This window comes from Trematomus bernacchii, unplaced genomic scaffold (genome assembly GCF_902827165.1).
Source record: "Trematomus bernacchii unplaced genomic scaffold, fTreBer1.1, whole genome shotgun sequence".
In the NCBI taxonomy this organism is placed as follows: domain Eukaryota; kingdom Metazoa; phylum Chordata; class Actinopteri; order Perciformes; family Nototheniidae; genus Trematomus; species Trematomus bernacchii.
Window position 1 is genome coordinate 1,849,074 of NW_022987714.1, and position 21,007 is coordinate 1,870,080.

Below are 21,007 nucleotides of genomic sequence, written 5' to 3' on the forward strand. Positions count from 1 at the left end.
TTGCCCTTCTGTTTATGCTCCGCGGTTGATTTAGCAACATGTAGTTCATGTAGTTCTCCATGTCCACTTGGTGCTGATGGTTGTGGTAGAGGAGCTGTAGATTTTGCACTAACATCTGTAGCATGGTCAGTAGCAGTAGCAGTAGCTACTGACAGTAGCTACTGACCATGCTACAGCAGTGAGCAGCAGAGGTGGGGAGAGGCGGGGCTATGGCTTCATCGTTATCAGGAAATGATCGTATAGGTACACACGGAGCCGTTTGGCCCCCCAGAGTGTTCCGTCCGCAGATCTACCCACCTTGGGACCCGTTATCGTTTGAGGGGTCCGTTTCCGCGGTTCCGTGAGTTTTCAGTCTGCGCCGGAAGATGTGTAGGCTTTCTGCTGTCCTGATGTCAATGGGGAGCTCATTCCACAATTTTGGAGCCAGGATAGCAAACCGACGTGTTTTTGCTGATGGGAACTGCTGATGTTTTAAAGAGTGTATCTGCAGCAGCGGGTTGTTGCAGCGATGTTTGCGGTGAAGGACAGGTTGTTATCTAGGGTCACAGCCAGATTCCTTGCAGTCTGAGTCGGGGAAACAACAGAGGGGCCGATGTTGATTGTTAGGTCAAGAGTGGGACAATCTTTTCCAGGAAGAAAAAGCAGTTCAGTCTTGTCAAGGTTGAGCTTGAGGTGGTGAGCAGACATCCACTGAGAGATGTCTGCTAGACAAGCAGAGATGCGTGCGACGACCTGTGTTTCTGAACGGGGAAAAGACAGAATTAATTGGGTGTCGTCAGCGTAGCAGTGGTATGAAAAACCATGCGGGCTAATGACTGATCCGAGCGAGTTTGTGTACAGAGAGAAGAGGAGGGGACCAAGGACAGAGCCCTGAGGGACCCCTGTAGTTAATTGACAAGGGTCAGACTCGGACCCTCTCCAAGTTACCCTGTAGGTGCGGTCTTTGAGGTATGAGGTGAGGAGGGAAAGTGCAGAACCTGAAACTACAAGTTCTTGGAGAGTGCGAAGGAGGATCTGATGGTTCACCGTGTCGAATGCAGCAGACAGGTCCAAAAGGATGATGACAGAGGAGAGGGAGGCTGCTTTAGCCGTGTGCAGTTCCTCAGAGACAGCAAGGAGAGCAGTTTATGTGGAGTGACCTGCCTTGAAACCAGACTGGTGCAGATCCAGAAGGTTGTTCTGATGGAGATAACAGGAGAGTTGTTTAAAGACAGCGCATTCAAGTGTTTTAGACAGGAATGGGAGGAGAGAGACAGGCCTGTAGTTTATAACATCGGACGGGTTGAGAGTGGGTTTCTTTAGGAGAGGGTTTACTCTTGCCTCCTGAGACTGTTTGGAAAGTGACCAGAAGTTAGAGAAGTATTGATGAAATGGGTGAGAAATGGTAGAATATCAGGAGCGATAGTCTGAAAGAGGTTTGAGGGGATAGGGTCCAGAGGACAGGTGGTAGGACGGGCAGAGGTAATGAGGGTAAGAACCTCACTTGGAAAGAGAGGGGAAAAGGAGGTTAGTGTGTGGGTGAACGGTGGGACTGGTGACCCAGCGGTGACTAATGGTGAGTCGGAAAAAGAAGAGCGAATATCATCAACCTTTTTTGCAAAGTAGTTAACAAAGTCGCTTGGAAGAAGGGAGGACGGGGAAGGGGCTTTGGGGGGTTCGAGGAGGGTGGAGAAGATAGAAAATAGTTTTTTGGGATTGGAATAGGAAGAATGGATCTTATCTTGAAAGAAAATGCTTTTTGCCTGAGATATAGAAGAGGAGAAAGAGGAGAGGAGAGCCTGATAGGTTAGGAGGTCGTCAGGGTGTTTGGATTTCCACCATTTCCGCTCAGCTGCCCGAAGGATGGTTCTATTAGCATGCAGTGCGTCATTTAGCCAGGGAGCAGGAGGGGACTGACGAGCCTGCCGAGATGTGAGAGGACAGAGGGAGTCCAGAGAGGATGAAAGAGTCAAGAGGAGAATTTCTGCAGCAGAGTTTGGAGGCAGGAGTTGGAACGAGTCAGAGGAAGGGAGGGCTGAGAGCACCGATGAGGTAAGAGTAGAGAGGGAGAGGGAACGAACGTTACGGCGGACAGGTGCAGAATTAGAAGAGATTAGTTTGTTATGTTTGGAAAGGGGTAGAGAGAATGAAATAAAAAAGTGATCCGAGGTGTGAAGCGGGTTTACAGAGAGGTTAGACGTAGTGCAGTTCCTTGAGAATATGAGATCAAGGACATTGCCAGCTTTATGAGTTGGTGGGAATGGAGACAGTGAGAAAGCAAAGGCGGTTAAAAGAGATGTTAGTTCAGATATCTTCCCTGTCTGGAGGTTGAAGTCTCCGAGAAGTACAGTGGGAGGGCCAGTTTCAGGGATGTGTGAGAGGAGATTATCTAATTCCTCCAAGAAGTCTCCCAAGGCGCCTGGTGGACGGTAGAGAACAACAATGGCTAATTGTATAGGATGGGTTACAGTAACGGCATGGAATTCAAAGGTGGAAGGAGAGAGGTTTGGTAGTTGGTAGAGGGAAAAGCTCCATTTGGGAGAGAGCAGGAGACCAGTGCCACCTCCTCTGCCAGTGGGTCTGGGTGTATGGGTGAAGGAATATGCTGTGGAGAGAGCTGCTGGGGTGGCTGTGTTGGATGGAGTAATCCAGGTCTCAGTGAGAGCAAGGAAATCCAGAGACTGCAGGGAAGCGTAGCCAGAAATGAAGTCAGCCTTAGGAACAGCTGACTGGCAGTTCCACAGGTCACCTGTAACTAGATGTTGGATCTCAGTGGAGCATGTGGGATGGACGAGAGCAGGCCGGTTACAATGATTAGGAGATGCACAGGGCCAGTAATAATTGCGAGAGGACACATGAAGAGCAATGGAGAATACACACATGTTTTAGCATGAGGGGCTAGAAAAACACCATCGATACTTAGCTCAGTCAAAGTAGGATTTGCCTCCTCTTTGCATCCCTCGTGACTCCCGCAGGACTCTATTGTCTTCGTCTGTCTGACGCTGAAGCTGACGCTCCAGGAAAGTGCTGCCTAAAATGGACACCAGTCCTGATTGCTGAGTTGTCACAGACAGGTTTCTGAATCAGCAGTGAGTCCTATCTGGTCGAGATTGCACACTGAATTCTTTAGATTTCAGTGTCGCGTAAGTACTGTATTGGTGGGGGGAGTGGCCTCTCAGCAGAAACTCTGTCACTTCACAGAATCAGTTGAGCCTTCAGGCCTATTGTAATGCACTTTTTACAGACAAATGTCAGAATAAACCCTTGTTACAGAGGTTTTAAGTTAACCCTACTACAATTACCCCTAGTAAAGCTCTTAGTATTATAGTAGTATACTCAAACATCCCATGTTAACTAAACAAAGCAACTCAAGTGACAGATCAAGTCCCTTTTAATCCCAGCAGAGCCATGAGAGATTGGATAAACAGGCCAACAGCAGGATAGTAAAATGAAAGATCTTCATCTAAAACAACTTTTAAATCAGTGATTTGGAATAATTTGAAAGGCCTACTGTGTAGTATTTAGGGGAGTCTTTTAGTAGAAATGAAATATAACATGGTTGCACCGCCATCATATGAAAGCTATTGAAAGGTGCAATAGTTAATCAATTAAATATCTTCATATAAAAGAGGCATGTGTAATAAAGTAATACTATGCGGCATTTATCACATGACATGGAAGCTATTGAACAAAAACTGAAATGAATTCCTATTAAACGATAATAACACAGTAATTAAAAGTGGTGTGCTACATAAGACTACGTTTTTATATTTTTTAGCAACATTTTTAATAATATGGTCAGGGCATTTTTCAGTCATTTAAATGGTAATATTTTTGAGCTAACCTTTCTGTCTTTGAAACTGAGTTCGAAAATGCCTTAAAGCTAATAATAATAACTTGTTTTTACATTGCTGAATTAAATTGGGATATTTATGGTCACTTACCTTAGATCGGAGATGTTGTACTGTCACAAATTCAACCTAAAACCTGCAGCACAGAGTGGAGTGGACCTGTCAGACATTAGCATAGTGAAAGTTTGTCAGGGCAGACATGGTAGAAAACATAGACTGTATTTATAGAAGTGTTTGGAATATACACTGAACCTTTGAGCTGCCTTTTACTTTTTACCAAAAACCCTTAAAGACAACATCGTATTTATTTCACAGCCGCTAACAGTTGATACTAGCTACCAAGCTAGCATAAACATTCACAAAAAAGAGATGCTAACTAGACTTACCGATCAGATATGTCTGCAAGTTGCCCATTTTGGGTTAAAAAAAACATGCCTCATTTCAGAGTCAAACATAAATGGGGAAATCTCTGTATGGTGCACACTTAAAATATTTTCTTTTGCCAAATACACCAGAAACTGAATCACGTCAGAGCTGCCAGTTGCTGCGCGAGCTGTGAGCGCCATTACAGGTGGGCGGGGCGAGGGGAGATCCAGACCCTTTTCAGTTAAAAAACTTTTATACGTGAAACCAATTTTAAACATTAAGCAGAAAATATTTGCATTCTATAAAACATTCCCAGGTGTAGACTTGTGATTCTTTTTTTTTTTTTTACATTTAAACCATTTTATTAGCATTGGTCCATTTTGGGATTTGTCACTTATCCAATTTTCAAAAGGTTTATAAAATGAATGGGTTCATAATTGTTTATTTATTCTTACCAGATTAAGCATTTAATCGGGTATTGATTGTTTGATGAGCATTTCTTGAATTATCCCTTTCATGCATGAATTATGAAAACCTCAGTCAGGATTTTTTTACCAAGTGTTTTTATTGCTCTTGGGGCATGACAAACAAGATTTTAACTTTGGTTTCTTTTTATCTAGTTTTTTCAAATTTAGAAAAACATTTTTTTTTTATGTCCACTCAGGTGGACAGTATGCGTTAAAGTTTGAACTGAAGACATGTCAATTTGGAAAAAATTATAAAGATGTGCAAACTTAAAATTACATAATAACATAAGTATATTGATTTACGGCCCAAAAAGATATTGCAAATAAAGTATTTTCAAGAACAACAGTAGCAGTAACAGTATGAATAGTAGTTGAAATATAGCCAGTGATGCATGACGTCCACTTTACTGGACAGGTGATTAATCATAATTTCCTGCAAACATAAAATCAATACTTTGACAATTTATGAATGATATGATTCCTTAGTTGTTACTTGATGTCACCAACATTGTTATACCTGCAGGGGGCGCTTTCCATAAAAGGCAAGATATCGACGAGTGATTCGGTCCATCTGGCTTTCTGTCGTCCATAATTGGTTTAGAGAAATGTATCAGGCACTTACACTGACTTTCCACTGAGTGGCAGTGTATGGGATGATGCAATAGGGTCCTATGTAGTGGCTGATGGTGCAACCATGCCATCACCGGGTCTGCTTAAATAATAAGAGCATTAAAGATTTTAAAATCCAATGTGTCCGAGTTCATAAAGACAAAGTCCTTCAATCAGTATTAGTAACAACATTAAAAAGCACCTTACTCCGCCTGTAGATAAAGAGAAGGACAACACATCCTACCTTGACCTAACTGCAATACAAAGGCTTAAAAAACAAGATGAACCAAACATTTGAGAATTAGATTTTTATTAGAAAATGATGACAGCCTACAAGACAAATTTAGCCAGCATCTGAACCGAGACAGATAACAAAAACATATCACGATGAAATTCCTTTTCAAAAGAGCTTGGTGACAAAACAAGTATCATAGAAACTAAAAAGTGGTACTCAAAAACATACCAATACAGGAAGAGCGTACTCAGCAGCTTTCCACATGAAAGAAAATGAATTTGTCCAGGGATTAGTGTGATCTTGCCGATTCTTCCTTAATAAATCAAAAGATCTCGCACAATCCATTCTCCAAAGGCTTTTTGTGAAATCACATCCTTTTCGACAGGTAAGAATGTCGTCTCCGAACTTCAACACACAAAGGCTTCAGATCCCAAAGAACCTTAAACTGCCTTGCGGTGGTACTCTGGAGGGGCAACTTCATAGTCACTTGCATTGAAGAGCGATGCTGAGTTCTTCACAAGATACCTGGAATAGAGTTACATTTGATTTATTAAAAAAAGTGCAGATTTATCACTATGAGTCTTATTAATAACAATGTTGTGACTACTCACTTGAGGAAGTCTTGTAGATAACTGAGCAGCAGGGCAAGGCTCTTCTCATCCAGGGGAGTGTACGCCAGCATAGCTCCAATTCTCACTTGGAAAACCAAACAAAGAAAGGATTTATTATTTTATTTATTATAACCACCACATTGCCTGTGTCAAAAAAGATATATTCAAAAGAAGCAGGCTGCACTCTTATTTCTAATATCCATGTGCAGATTGAGTTGATGTGGTTTACCTGAGTATTTGTTTTTGTAATGCTCAAGAGAATAACATATAAGCAGGTTAGGGCTGTTTTAATGTTCCGAGTAGAAAACCACCTGTCCATAATTTTAGACGAAGTTGTGATTTTAATTATCAGGATTTTCAAGTCAAAACTCAAAAGAGTCAGAGAGAAGTGACTCAGCCATGGAGAATTTTTAAAGGATTAGACACAAACGTATTTTTTTATTTTTGGTAGTTAAAGAGCTACACATTGGGGTCGCATGTATTCTTTTTAATATAGCCAGACTTGTCTTTGAGGATAATAAGAATATTGACTTTTTAAGGGGTTAATAATGATAATGGCGGAGCAAAATTAAAAACCAAAACTTCGGGGCCGTGCCTCAAAAGTTGTGAGTCCATGGGAGAATAATTAGATCCCTAATTTGGACAGTTTTACTTTGACTGGGATCACTTCTACATTCAGATTGCTGCACTAATTCCACTGCATAAAATCGGATTTCTGTAATAAATACTACAGCAGGTAATGTTGTACAGGTGCTTTTACCAAAGAGTCTGAGTAGGTGAGGGGCGCCATAGATTTGAGACATAGATGTATCCGGATGGTTGGCCAGGATGTCTGCATACTGCGGCCTTTCAAATTTGTAGAGAAGTTGTGTGCCCAGCATGACACTGAAATATTCCTTGATACCAGCAACCACCTCGTTCACAGCAAACTCCCTGAGCAGGGGAGGAAAAAACGAGTTACATATAACAATGACACAAAGCAAGTCATGTTTTTGCACTGCCTGGTGATCTACAACAGCTAAGTAAGTAAATACTGTAAGTAGTAACAATGTGTGCATTTACTTGCTGTCAGAGTTTCCTCTGGATTTCTTGTAGTTTGCATAATCTTCCAGGACTGAATCAACGTTCTTCTTGGCAGGTAGGTGGAAAAGCTGAAATCATGAAACAAAAAAGAACAATGCTGATAAATAACTTTGGAAATGATATAATGCAAATACATGGGATTTTAATCAATAAAATGCTGTGCGGTTAATAACCTGTTTTTGTCGTGTAATCAGGTCCCAGTCATCAACAAGCCATGGTTTCAGTTCCTCAGGGATTTTTACTTTCACCTCCACTCGATTTATGAAGGTCTCCTCCTGAAAAAACAGGAACCAATGTCAGAAAAGCCACAAAATGAAGCTTATAGCACAATGTTTACACAGGTAATGCCTCAAAAGCAACTTGGTAGATGTATTAACTCACACTTTCAACAGTTGGGTCGACGCGTGCCCTCTTCTTTCGTGGAGGGTGGGTAGGGTCTCCTCCTGAACTAGTTCCTTCACCGGCACCAGGAGCTGCACATTCAGAAACATAACTATGTGTTATTTTATCCATAAAAACAATGACGGTGGAAACACACTTGCAAAAACCTGATGATTTGTATTTTAGAGAGCATGCATGTACACTAATATGTAAATACACAAATATGATGGACTTACTCTTTTGTTTGTTCTTTTTGGTTTTCCTACAACAACAACAAAAAGGTGTAAACATGTGTTTTTTTTAAAACATTGTCCTTATAAAAAGCTTGGCAGGAAACATCAAATCAGCTGACAGGTAGAATAAAGAATGACATCAACTCACACATCATTTTTCTGCGGGGGAGCAGGTATTTTCTTATTTGGCGCAGCACCCCTCATTCTCCCTTCTACATAATGGTCTCTAAATTAAGAGAACAAAACATGTTCAATACTTAATATATCATTCGCTTTCAGGAGATTAGAGGACACAGACAGTGGTGTTTTTATAAGGCTCTTTTTGTGGACCTTGGCCATAAAGAACTCAATATATTTACATTTTAAACATTAAAATTAGTAAATACAAAGATGTAAAACACGGGACGATAGACTTACTGATTGGCCCTCTGAAGCTCTTTCTGTTTCTGCAGATTACTGTCCACATACTTTAGCACTCTGCTTTCAGGAACCCATTCGTCCCAGCTGAAAGACAAAACACCATGAAATGAATTAATCACATTGAAACCCTATACCGTACAATTCTTAAAAATGTCATTTATTTTAGCAAACACTTACTTCTTATTCCAACCACTGTAATGAATAAAGTATTTGATATGTTTGTCCTTGATGTTTATCTTAACACACTGCAAAGAAAGACATACGTTATTGTCAAAAATGTACCAGACACAGGGAAGGACCACATGATCAGAGAAACAGGCTAACTAGGACAGCCTACCTTAGCTTCGTAGAGCAATGGCCCATGAAAACACAGCACTCTTTCACCTGAACAGAGTGTCGGTCAATTAAAATCAGCATGAGATCAGTTCGAGTGAATCACGATGAAAATGTAAGGCTGACTAAACTACTGACACACACACAAACAATTATTACACCTTACATTTTAATTATTCAACAAATGTCTGATGGCCGAGAACAATCATTACATCAAGGGGTAACACATTTGTTTAAACTGCACAAGTGGGACTCATCAGTCAGGCTAGTGTCAAGTGTTTCATTTAGTAGCAGACTTGGTTTGATCTATGTGTAAAGCCTAAAACGTAATCAGTTATTTGCAGAAATAGTTGACCAATATTTTTTTTATATATTAGCAAGTAGCTACACATCAACTAATCCTAAATTACTTTCGATGCACGAAGCTTTTTGCATTTCTCTGAGAGCAGCAGAAAAAACACAATATGACAGCAGAAGTTAGCCAGTTAGATCTCAGATCACAGTTCTACATTAAACGGTATGTAAAAATAATACAGTCTATGGGGAGAACAGAAAAGTGGGCGGTGAAATCAATGGGAGCTAACGCTGCATGAATGAAGCTACCGCTTATAGTCAGAAAATCCCAATAACGCTAACATTAAAACCATATATTTTGCAGGTATGCTCTTGCTAATATAACACGATGTTGAAAAGAAAATCAGGTAGTGATAGTTCACTAAAGCGGAGGATAAAAACGATCAAACCTGTTTAGTGAAACAACAATAGAGGCTAACAGAGATAGCGGTTCGTGCTAATGCTAGCTAACACACACCGGACATTTCCGAAGGTCCCAGCCCTCACCGAAACCATAAACCTCTCGGAAAATATAACAAGACAGTGTATTACCTTCTTGAAATTTAGGTTTCGGGTCCTGTTTCGGCGCCATTCACGGATTAAACTAACAAAATATGGGGAAAATTGCTAGCTTCCATTCCAGTCTGAAACGGTGCCGCTCTCTACATACGTCATAATCAACGCGATGACGCAATAATACCGCGACCAAAGATGTGGCTCACGATGAAATGCCAAATTTTAATTTATGCAGAGTGAAAAAAGTAAACGTGTTTTTGAACGTCTGTGTCCTATATTTTTCTCTCTACATTTGTATTCCGGTTTTTTAAAATGATAATAAAAAGTATATTATTTGTATATTTATATTGCTGTTCCTGTAAGGTCCACAAAATGTACCACATACCACATTTTTAGTATATGAAAAAACAGAACAGAAACATAAGTAATTGTGGCACCTATAGTCATCATTCTGAAGCTAAACAAATATATAGGGATCAGCTGAGACTTAATTTAGGAGTTTTATGAGAAAATAGTAAATTTATACAGATTAGGGCGTTACTTGGTTCTGTATCACCCTGATTCAGTATAGGGTTTCACACAAAGCATTAAAAGCTGCTTTGGTTTTCTTCCGACAGCTCTCCGGCGAAACAGACCCTGGTGCAGCTTTATTTGTGCCAGTTTTTGGCTCTTATGTGCAGATTGGTTTGGCTCACTGACAAAACCTAAATGCAACTGAGCCTTGTGTTGCTATTGGTTACACCTAACCAAAATGTGTGCTCAAATTGTGATTTAAGGCAATGTGTTATGAAGCCAGAGGTGTGCCACTGGCATAATTACAAAGAGAATTAAATTAAAATAAATGGATAGTTTTACTATCAACTGATACATTAAAGTATCATTTGAATGTTAATAAACTCACTTATTAATAAAACGATTATTCAATGAATGAGTCTAGAGTATTTTGTTGTTTGTCTATTGTGACAAATGAATAATTCAATTTAAAAAGGAAATTAAATGAATGAAATGTATTTATAAAAGAAATTTCTCCTTTTGCTACATATTCGTGATTCACATACACCACCAGGAGCCTTTCCACTGTGACATTTCAAAATGTCTTTGATAATGTTCATTATAACTAAACACAGCAAACTCTACACTTCTGTGTCTCACGTTAGGCCACCAACAACCTCATTGCTCCCTCTAAACACAGGCCATGTGAATAAAAGTAATATGAAAGCAAGTTTCTGAACAAGGACATTTAAAGCTTGATCTTACCCTGAACTGTGTTAACTGTAGCTGAAATACAATAAGCAGTCTATGACACATTGCTTAGGCCCCCTCACCACACCAAGGTCCCTGTCAAATCTCAAAACCTATTGATCCATGACTAGTAAATCAATAACTGAGAACTCAGCGTAAGTGCATCTGTTTCCTATTCAGTTTAAAAATAGGCGGAGCAGGGTGGGAAATATATTCAACAATACAGATGGAGCAACTTTTTTTTCCGACCAAATACCAAGAAAGCTAATGTCACTTCCAGCCTCAAATGCATTTTATGTTTAGTGAGTTAACATGAACACATACTACTGACTTTTTTCTTCATCAAATCTTTGTAATTCAAAGCTACTAAATTGGCCTCTGATTTAAGGGTATGCTTTTTGTGTTTCAAAAGTTTGATTAAAGGTCACCCATTATATAATAATAGAATAGAATAATTAGTCTTTGTAGTTTTGCCCACACGTTGCCTGGACAAAAAAACTCTGATATCAATCAATTCTGTAAAGCATAACCTCTGTGAACCTCTAAAATGGAAAGCAACATGAAGGCTTGTCGGTGGTTGTATAGGTCTATACAGTTATCATTTTGGTGATGATGAATGTCTAGTTTGTTATGAATAATGGGATATTCTGGCACTTGCTGTCTTTCATTGCACTTGAATTTGTCTTCTTTTTTTTTTGTTTCAGAATCAGGCTTTACAATTAAAGTATTTAAAACACACACAGAAGTATTAAAGGTCACCTATTATGCAAAATCCACTTGTTCCTGTCTTTTATATATAAACATGTGTGAAAAAATATTTGCTCACTTTTTGTCCTGATCCATTTATATAAAAACCTGTCTGAAAATGAGCTGATCAGATTTTGGCCACTTTATGATGTCATAACGATGTTTTGGCTTGTGTAACCATTAGCCAATAACCAACCAAGGTAACCCCCCCCCCACCCACCTTATCACCTGAATCTCCTCCTAGAGCACCATTGTGTTCTTTTGAACCTAATATCTCTCAGAGGGGCGTGGGGAGTGGCTCCTTATTTTCATCTAAAGTAACAGACAGAGGATCAGCACTTTTGAAACAGGGCGGAAACAGAGGGGTTTATGGGATGCTTCAATGATCTGTTTGGTATTACGAGCCAAACACGTCAGAGACATGTTTTGTATATATCTGAGACCGATAATATATTGATGAAAAACAGTATAATAGGGGACCTTTAAGTTTAGGATTTTCACCAAGCAACTAACTGGATTAGAAGACGTCTCAGTAACAAAACACATGCAGCTGAACAAAGACTGTCACCAGAGACACTCCAAATGTGCACTTTCTTCTGTTTAATTCTTACAAATATCAAACAGCACAGTAGACCTTGTAGCGGTTCAAAATGATCAAAGCCTCTATTGAGTTATCGACATCTGATAGTAAAACAAAAGAAAATGTTACAATGCATGTCAAGCAACTATGACATTTTTAAATAGCATTAATTATATAATTACAAAAGAAATATCACATACAATGACAGCAATGTATATTCACGAATCAAATGAATGCTTAAAATATATATGATAATAAATAATCCTAATTGTAAGCATAAGTCAAGAAAAATAAAGGGAGGGGATGCGTCCGTAATAACTTCAATGGTTTTAACTTCTGGGCCAAAATGCATGTTGTGAAACACTCGAAGACTAAGCTATCACAGCTCTCTAAAAGGCGTCTGCAAATACACTTAAGAAAGAAAGGCTCTGCATCCTGAGGCCTCGCCGCAGAACAGCTCGCTCAGGAGTCAGGACGAGCTTTAGAGCGTTCAGGTCATTCGCAGAGACATGCAAAGCGGCAAACGACTAAGTGTGAATGCCTCACTGCTCCATACAGCCTTTATGTAAAGAAGCAAGTGCTAAAATCAAACATAAAGACATCATGAAATGTTAAATAAAGAATGAAGTGGATCGGAAGCTAGCTCCGTCTTGAAAGAGGTCAACCTGTCACGTTTCTGTAGTTTCCTGCGTATATTTTCAAAATAAAATAGACGTACTTTAAAAGAAAAGTACACAACAAAAAGGCTGCTTGCTGGACTAGTGCCATTCATTCACACCGTGTAAAAGCCTGGTCTTACAATACTGACTTACTTCTTATTTATATGTATTTTAGGTACAGTCTAAACTATACACTATTGTTCATATTTGACTGAAACAGGCGAAGAGTGCAGTTATGACAACAGAAGGATCTAGCGTTTGCAATTCTAGTGGCAACAGTTCCTAGAGGCATGAGGAATGCTTCTTTAAAAAACCGCATACATCCAACATAACTTACATCATAAATAATTTCTTAAAAATAATATGACCACAGCATGAGTGTCTCACAGAAAAATCTACAGTGATGGCTAAAATGGCCAGATCTTTCTGCTGTCAAAACATTTTTGACAGATATGATGCCATTTAGAAAATAAAGAAAAGTTTTACATTTTCCTGTTTTGCTCTGACTTGCCTTTTTTTACATCTATAACAATGCCCATTTTCTTTATATTCTAAATATCATGTTACATAAGGTACGACCTCATTGGGTTCTGTGCACATAACATTATACTGAAATAATGCCATCAACATGGAATATCGAAACAAAACTGTAAAAACCAGGTACAAAAGGTACAATATAATCAAAGGACCACATGAAGGGGTGTGAAAAAGTCTTCAGTATTCACAGAAAAATATCAACTGAAGTAACTCACCGGACAAGAAGCGTCCTAAGTTTATATACATATGATAAGTAAAATTGAAAATAGATTTTCCTCTCTGTACATAGCACTGTATTCTTTCATCTTCTTCCTTATTTACAAAGACCTCCCGGTCTCCCTTGTCTGTTAGTTCTGTGTGGATCTAGTCAAGAGAGATAACGTCAGATATGGAGCCATAAATGGCCGCCGCCGCCGCTGCAGCTTCCACCGAGGACCTGGACAGTCCTGAGAGGTTGTCCCTGTCCCTGTCCCGCTCTCTGTCTTTATCGTGGTCCCGCAGGCTGCTGGAGGACACCAAGCTGCTGGTGCTGCCACTGTTGCTGCCCCCGTTGGTGGCGGCCAGCGTGCTGCTCCCCGGGGTGCCCGACTGCTCCCGCAGCATCTGAGAGGGATAGGGCAGGAAGCGGTTCAGGAGCAGGTCGTGGTCCTCTGAGGCGGACGCTGAGGCTGCTGCTGCGGCGGCCATCACCATGTTGTAATGCTAACAGGACAGAGAAGAGTTACCATTAACATGAAACTACCAGACATAAACAAGGGCAGTATGATTCTGCTGAAGGTCAGGTGTTGCAGTGAATATACCTGATTGTCGCCTTGGAGGAAGGAGAAGAAATTTAAATCTGTAAGAGAAGACACAAGACTCAACAACAAGGAACAAACATTTGTTTACAAATAGGTGCGCCTTTTTAACTATGTTTCAATGTATAAAACATGCATTGCTTCAACATATTGAAACAAAGAACAATGGGCTGCTGTAGTGTCCCACCCACACTTGCTGTGAGGCTATACATCTCCTTGAGCAGATGGAGCTGCAGCAAGGACCCTAACACCTAAGGTAAGCTTCTTTACAGAAATTGCAGTAGATTGACAGGAATTGTGCAAAAGAATAACACGAAAAAAAACGTGCTTCTCATAACTCCAGAAGCCTTTTTTTTCATAATCAAAGTAAGTGATTGTGTTGTCTGTAGATATTTGAGGAAATTGCAAACAGGAACAGCCAATACCTAATTCACCAAGTAGTGGCTATTTAAAAAAAACATAGACAAATATAACTGTATTAAAAAAAATGTAATAGCACGATTATCCCTTATGTTACGGTTAATCAAATATTAAAATGACTACTGGTAGTTCAAATAGCAATGATCATAGTAATGGCAGTTGCAGTGTGTAAGGGGTGCACAAAACAATCAGTTTTGTCTGAGCACACTTTAAAGAGATGGGGCCTTTATCCACAGGCGTGATTCAAAGCCAAAACTAGTCTTCATCTTGGTAGAAATGCGATCACCCGACTATCAGGACATATCGCTCTACCACTACTCAGCAAGTAAACACAGCTCAGCTTTGAGCTTTTCAGCTTTCATCAGCTTTGGATGAACCTTAGAAGACATATTCCTTCTCCAACAGTATGGACTGAACAAATGAATACTGTTGCCAATAATATTTCGATCATACATATGTGTTTATTGTATAAAGACAGACTCGGCTAAAGTTTATTGTAGTGACAGTCGTACCTGGCAGGTCACTAGTTGTGTGATAATAGTGGCGATAGTCCTGGATGAGGGGAGGGGGGGGAGGAATGTAGCTGCTCTCCACAGGGGGCATGCTGGGATCTCTGCTCACTGGAGAGTCCTGGGTGTGTAGGTTCAGTACTCTGAGAGGAAACACAGCGACATCACATTAGTCGAACAAAGGAAGTAACACACCAGAGCGGAGCACAAAGTTTACCGTTATCTAACTTCCTGTTTTTTGGTTTTGAGACTCACCCCTTGCTCGGAGGCGGAGAGACGGGGGACAGCGAGGGACAGGGTCTTTTGAGAGGCGGCTCGTCGTCCAGCTCCTCCTCTGAAGAGCTGTCGAGTGTCAGGTCGATCACATCCACTTTCTTGTTGTTGTCGTTTGATCCCCGCCTGTGCTCCTGCGGGTTGGTCTGAGACGAGTCTAAAAAAGGAACAGTTACCTCACACTGTGCTCAATGCACCGGAAACACAGGAAGACTCTGAAATGCACACGTTACATACCGCTGTCTACGCCGTTGTACGAAGCGGACACCTCCTGCACCTCTCTCTTCGACCTCATGGGATGCCAGTTTCCATCTTCTTTGAACTGGATTTCATCGCAGTCAGAACAGCTATTCAGGATTTCCATGAACAACCTGAGAAAAACAGCAGGACAGTTCAAACAGTTGAGCACCTTTGCAACCAGTACAACACGAGCTTCAGTAGGTCTTCATCCTTTAACACTGATCATTTGGAAATACAGTATTGTTGGAAATTAAAGCTGCAAATTATATCTGGGTTTTTAGGCAGTTATATAAAAGGTTGCTTTGGTGCAGGCTTCAGGTACAAATGAGATAATAACATATAAAGCAGGCTGGTCAAGTAAAGCAACAATTCCATTATTTTGACTCCAAAGCACTCCTTAGATTGTTTTAACACAATGAAGAGGGATTATTATGTAAGGCAAATTGCATTATGATCATGTCAGACAGTAAGCTAGCAGGAACGTGTGCCGTGTTGTGCTCACCCGTCGATAATGAGGTGTTCGTACGGTGCCTTCTTGTCGCAGACTGGACACACCCAGGTCGGCTTCTTCTCGTTCATTTGGATGTAAAGTGTAGCATCGAAGCACTGAAGGTGAGAACACGTGAGCGCTCTGCACGGGATGGTCAGCCTCATCTTCCCCAGCTAAAAGAGAAAACACAAAATAAATGTTACTTCTTTAAATCATGTATGCACCATTTCGTTTGATTGGACATAATATAATAATAGGGCAAAGCAAAAAATGTCCTTTTAGTATCGAGTATGTGCTTTTTGTCTCCCAACCAATTAAAATACAGTCTTTGTCATTTGAATTCCTAATTAAAGTTTGTTGATCTATGAATAGGCGGATTGACAAACTGGTTCTGCAACTATTATGAAGGCTACTCAAATATTTCTCACAACAATCTAAAATACATTTTCTTTAAAAGGAGCAGTGTGTAGTGGAGTATTTACAGGACACAGGAGAGAGACTCGTAGACTGGTGGTGGCGATCTCACTCTCTGGATCAGCTGTTAACTTCTCTTTAACTGTCAGAGAGAAAAGACAAACACAAAGATTAAATGAGTGTGTTTCATTCAAGTGGATTCTGTCAATTTGATCAATACACACTAAATAAAACAAGAGAACATGGAATAACCTCGATGGAAGAATGTTGTTACATGCAAAAACTGAACAATGAAACAATTAAGGAACTTAAACTTTGTTCCCTTTTTGGCTCCTATCTTTACTTCCCGGATTTCCGTGTCGTTGTCACAAAACAGTTGTGACAATATGAAAGTTAATTTATATGATTGTCTTTGACTTACAGATGTAGTGGAAACTTACTCAGAGCTCTTGAGTGGTCCGGGTTTCTTATTCCTTTGGCCCGTAGTCTTTGCAACAACACTACAGAGGACTGCTGTCTTACCAGATACACAGCCATGGAAAAACTCTGACAGAAAAAAGACAGAAATAATGAGCGAGTGAGTTACACTGACATATCTAATGTCCTTTTTAATGGGCTATGCAGATTGAATCCCAACGCTTTGCAAACGTCTTCTTACCCTCCCAATTTCTGAAGTCCATGACACCACAATTGTGTTGGGTACTGTGGTGGACAGTCGGACCAGAGAGGTGATGTTGATGGAGCGACTGGGCCTTTTTGGTTCAACTCCATTTTTGGTTGGAGGAAGATATCCCTGCAGAGAAAACATCCAACATCAGTGACCTCGATTCTCAGAAATTGGTGTCGTGTTACACAGAAAGTATGATAAAATAATCCAACTACAAACTGTCGGGACTCACCGGGAGATTACAGGGTTTGCCGTTCACCTTCACACACAGATTAGGGGGGAAATGATCCTCCTGGGGACAGCTGGTCTCTGATAAACAAAATCTGAAAAGGAAGAAAATAAATGACAGAAGCTCTAATGTGAAGGACAAATGTAAAAAACTAATGTAAGCGCTTTGAGCACCAGGAAAAGCGCTATATATATGTAATGTATTATTAATGTGTTTCTCATGCTAATCTAAAAACTTCCCATCTTTTTTTATTGAACATGCCTTAAACTGTCAAATAAAGAACATAGTTAAGGTTGAAGTTAAAACTTGGGTGAGGGTTAAAATGCTTTCATCTGAATCTGAAAAAGATAGACATAAATGACAAAAACTGTACAAATGCCAACTATTTCTGGAAACTTCTCAAAACTGAGAGAGGCTAACAGAGCCCCAAAATTCACTGAATGCAAATGTACTTATTGGTAAAAAGAGAAATGTATGTTCAACATACCTTAACTGTACTTGAACAGCAAAGTCACATTTGGTCCCAGATATGTCCCTAAAGAAGTGAAAAGAGTCAGAAGTCAAATGAGGCTGGCCCAAAGTAAAACAGCATTTAAAACACATCAGTTTACTACGATTGCTTGCTGTGTCAGATATAACAGCTGCATTCTAAATCATGTAAACAGTACATTGAAAATAGTTTGGTAGTAACATTGTGTTTTTTCTTCCTTCTCGTCTCTTACCAGAGAGCTTTCTCACTTACATGGAGCTGCTGATCTGTGTAACTTGGTGCGGTGTTAATGCAAAGGCATAACATGCTTCCTGGAACCGCTGACTGTTGTCTGAGGCTACAAAAAAGAAACCACAACACAGCATGACACTCAGAGGGGAAACCTTCAGCATTTCCTAGGCACTAATGGCAACTCATATTGAACTTTAACCAAGCACGGTTTTGAAAAGTCATGTTACAGATATCTGTGGTCACAATGCTCCATCACCCACAGCAGGAAGTGGTGGACTCACCCAAGCTGGTTGGCTTAATGAGCTCATCCAGAACGTCGTAGAATGGCAGTCTCTGGAGCTTGACATCGGGGTGAACAGGGTGCAGGGCGGAGGGGAGGTGGGACAGATTCAGCTCATGCTTTGGCCCGAGTAAAGAGACCGGCAGCAGAGGCGAGGGGGAACCGTGGCTGTCAAACCCCAGCTGGGCGAGGCCAGCAGGCAGGCTGGAGGCCGAATGAACGCCAGGCAGAGCCAGGTCCACCGGCGAAACCATTTTGGTTGGGAAGCGCCGTCTGTAGAGCTCTTTGATCTTCATCTGCACTGCCGGACTGCACCCAGCCTTCAGTAGGTGGAGAGCTTTGGTCAAAAGTTCGTGTTTGCGGCCGTGCTTATTCCGTCCTGCATACCCCAACAACACCTGGAGCTCCGAAACTCGAAGGCTCATTACCATTTGCTGGGAAAAAAAGAAAAGTGGCCAAAATGGTCAATTATTACAATATTATTATCACAAACAAGTCTCATTTTCTCGTTTAGACTTTACCACTTAAAGCATAACTATTAAATCATGTCTGATTTATATATTTCAAATCATGCTTGGAGAAGTACGATTTATAGAGTTTCTTTGGACTTTGTCTGGGTACAATAAAACCACACAATAAAAGCAGACACAGTATATTTAACAAACAAAGCCACTAACATAATTTATACTTCATCAACTAATAGCTGTAATGCATAAAGCATCACTGCACATGCTGGAAGTAATAATACAGGGGGGGAAACAATAGCATGAATATCTGCACAAAATAATGGAATATAATACAGCAGAGACTGCGTCTTGAGACAGTGTCAGAGAGGTGTCAATTCAAACTTTGAAAAGTAGCTTGTGATGATGTATTAGCCTGCATTATACCATGCAGTGGTCGTTTTTGTTTTGCTTTAGGATATTTATATTTCCAACAAATACATTCTATAGTGTATAATGCAGTCCATCAAAGCAAAAGGTAATGTTACCTGATGTTACATTAAAAAGGTACTCATGTTTTCATGTCCACCATATGTATAGTACTCTCATGAACTACGATGTTTAAAACGTGCAATGTTGCTCTACACACCATTACAACACATAATGTTTGCATTAAAAGACAACCTGTCATTATGAAGAGCATATGCACATGTAACTTTCAACCCACTTGATCAATCAAAGTCATCTGCATGTTAATTGACAATCCCAATAAGCTCTCAATGCTGGACTGGAAAAGCTGAATATTTTAGTAACCGTAAACATACCAATAATGCTTAATATCTGGCTGCTTAATACAACATGTTGTGCCAGATGCACTCACTAAATGTAAATTATATACAAATGTATGTTAAATGACTTGTATACAGTATAGATTTAATAAGGCTAATACGAGATTAATGAGTTGAGGCAACAGTGTAGAAATTCGTTAAGGACGTGAGGAGATGAAAACAAACCGTTTCACAGTTTTATTTCAAATATGAATTACGTTCTAATATAAGAGGGTAGAAGAAGGTTGAGGGACACATTTAGCATAGGCTAGCTAACAGCGCCTGTGTGATACCGGTGTAATCTGACTGAAACATAACCTAAAGACACAGTATTTCGTTTATCTCGTCTGTTCAAACAACAATCGCCACATAAACAACATTACAGTAGACAAGACTGTGGATAGTGAACATATTTCGTGGACTGGTCCTTCACATCAAATACAAAATAACGCCAATGGAAGCTACATTGCGCTTGTCTTCCAGGGAATAGACAGAGCCCATTATAAAACAGATATTGCAGTTCACCTGATGCTCTACTGATAATGTCAGTTACCTAACACCACAGTGCCGTCGGGTACAACACGTAGAAATGAATGTTGTTTTAGTATTTGTCTATAAGCGATATATGGCCTTATCTGCAGGTGAGCCGCTCAGCGGAGGCAGCCTAACGGAACGTCGGCAACAATAACAAAGCTAATGCTAAAGAGCTAGCCAGACAGCTAACAGCTGGTCCGGTCTTCACTGCTGTTGTTTTGGTATTAAATGCTTTAAAAGCAACACACATCGGGTCTTTATTTTCAAATAACAATGGTGCTATGATTTGAAATTCAAATCTTACTGTATGAACTGCTTATTTGTCAAGCTAATGAAGGGGCTCGCTTTACCTTCAGTTCCGCACTCTCCGCCATCTTGTTACATTATCTGCGCATGCGCAACGGCCATCCTCAAGGGACAGCGAAATTCAAAATTGAGTGTCGCTTCCTGACCTCATACAGCAGGGGGCGCTACCGCAGCATAGAAAAACTGTGTTGTAAGTAGATTTACTCAAGTACTGTACTTTAATACACTTTTAAGGGACTTGTACTTTACTTGAGTATTTAAATGTTTTCTTACTTTGTACTTCCTACCCACTAGCCTACGATTTACCTAAATTGGTAAATGGTGTGCATTAATGCATTACCTTTAGTGAAGATTTGGATCAATTAAGTGACATATAAAACACTTAAATAAGACTTTAATCACACCTGGAGTCACATTCACAAGATAACCTGCAGCATACAAGGTAATTAAAAATATCTGCACATTTATAAGGTTTAATAAACACTTAAATTATCATCAACACATTATATTATAGGAAAATGGGCCAATCTGCCTTAGAGTAGTATATTTTGATGCTAATACTTTTACACGTTTTAAATGCAGGACTTTTAACAGAGTATTATGGTGGTACTTAAGTATATCCAAGTACTTCTCTCCCATTAAATAGCCTATCTGAAGAACTGTATTCTGCTCGTA

The 21,007-nt window shown here is 40.0% G+C and overlaps 2 protein-coding genes across 3 annotated transcripts; both read right to left on the minus strand.

Moving 5' to 3' along the window:
* Positions 1 to 5,565: 5,565 nt before the first annotated feature.
* Positions 5,566 to 9,604, minus strand: morf4l1 (mortality factor 4 like 1). The gene is made up of 12 exons (XM_034141054.1): positions 9,454 to 9,604; positions 8,573 to 8,619; positions 8,413 to 8,480; positions 8,233 to 8,319; positions 7,964 to 8,041; positions 7,819 to 7,844; positions 7,583 to 7,674; positions 7,375 to 7,476; positions 7,181 to 7,269; positions 6,879 to 7,051; positions 6,119 to 6,203; positions 5,566 to 6,032 (listed from the first exon to the last, which is right to left on the minus strand). The coding sequence occupies exons 1-12, from the start codon at positions 9,491 to 9,493 to the stop codon at positions 5,948 to 5,950; spliced, it is 972 nt and encodes a 323-aa protein (XP_033996945.1). The 5' UTR covers positions 9,494 to 9,604; the 3' UTR covers positions 5,566 to 5,947.
* Positions 9,605 to 11,985: 2,381 nt separating this feature from the next.
* pias1b (protein inhibitor of activated STAT, 1b) lies at positions 11,986 to 20,426 on the minus strand. Of its 2 annotated transcripts, none has more exons than XM_034141798.1 (14): positions 20,377 to 20,426; positions 18,224 to 18,656; positions 17,964 to 18,048; positions 17,709 to 17,756; positions 17,225 to 17,315; positions 16,984 to 17,118; positions 16,766 to 16,871; positions 16,394 to 16,467; positions 15,924 to 16,084; positions 15,419 to 15,552; positions 15,164 to 15,338; positions 14,912 to 15,051; positions 13,983 to 14,020; positions 11,986 to 13,884 (listed from the first exon to the last, which is right to left on the minus strand). In XM_034141798.1, exons 1-14 carry the CDS (start codon positions 20,398 to 20,400, stop codon positions 13,546 to 13,548), a joined length of 1,983 nt encoding a protein of 660 aa, XP_033997689.1. In that variant the 5' UTR covers positions 20,401 to 20,426; the 3' UTR covers positions 11,986 to 13,545. The 2 variants fall into 2 exon arrangements, with proteins under 2 accessions (XP_033997689.1, XP_033997690.1); XM_034141799.1 differs by having other exon boundaries at positions 20,331 to 20,388.
* Positions 20,427 to 21,007: the final 581 nt, after the last annotated feature.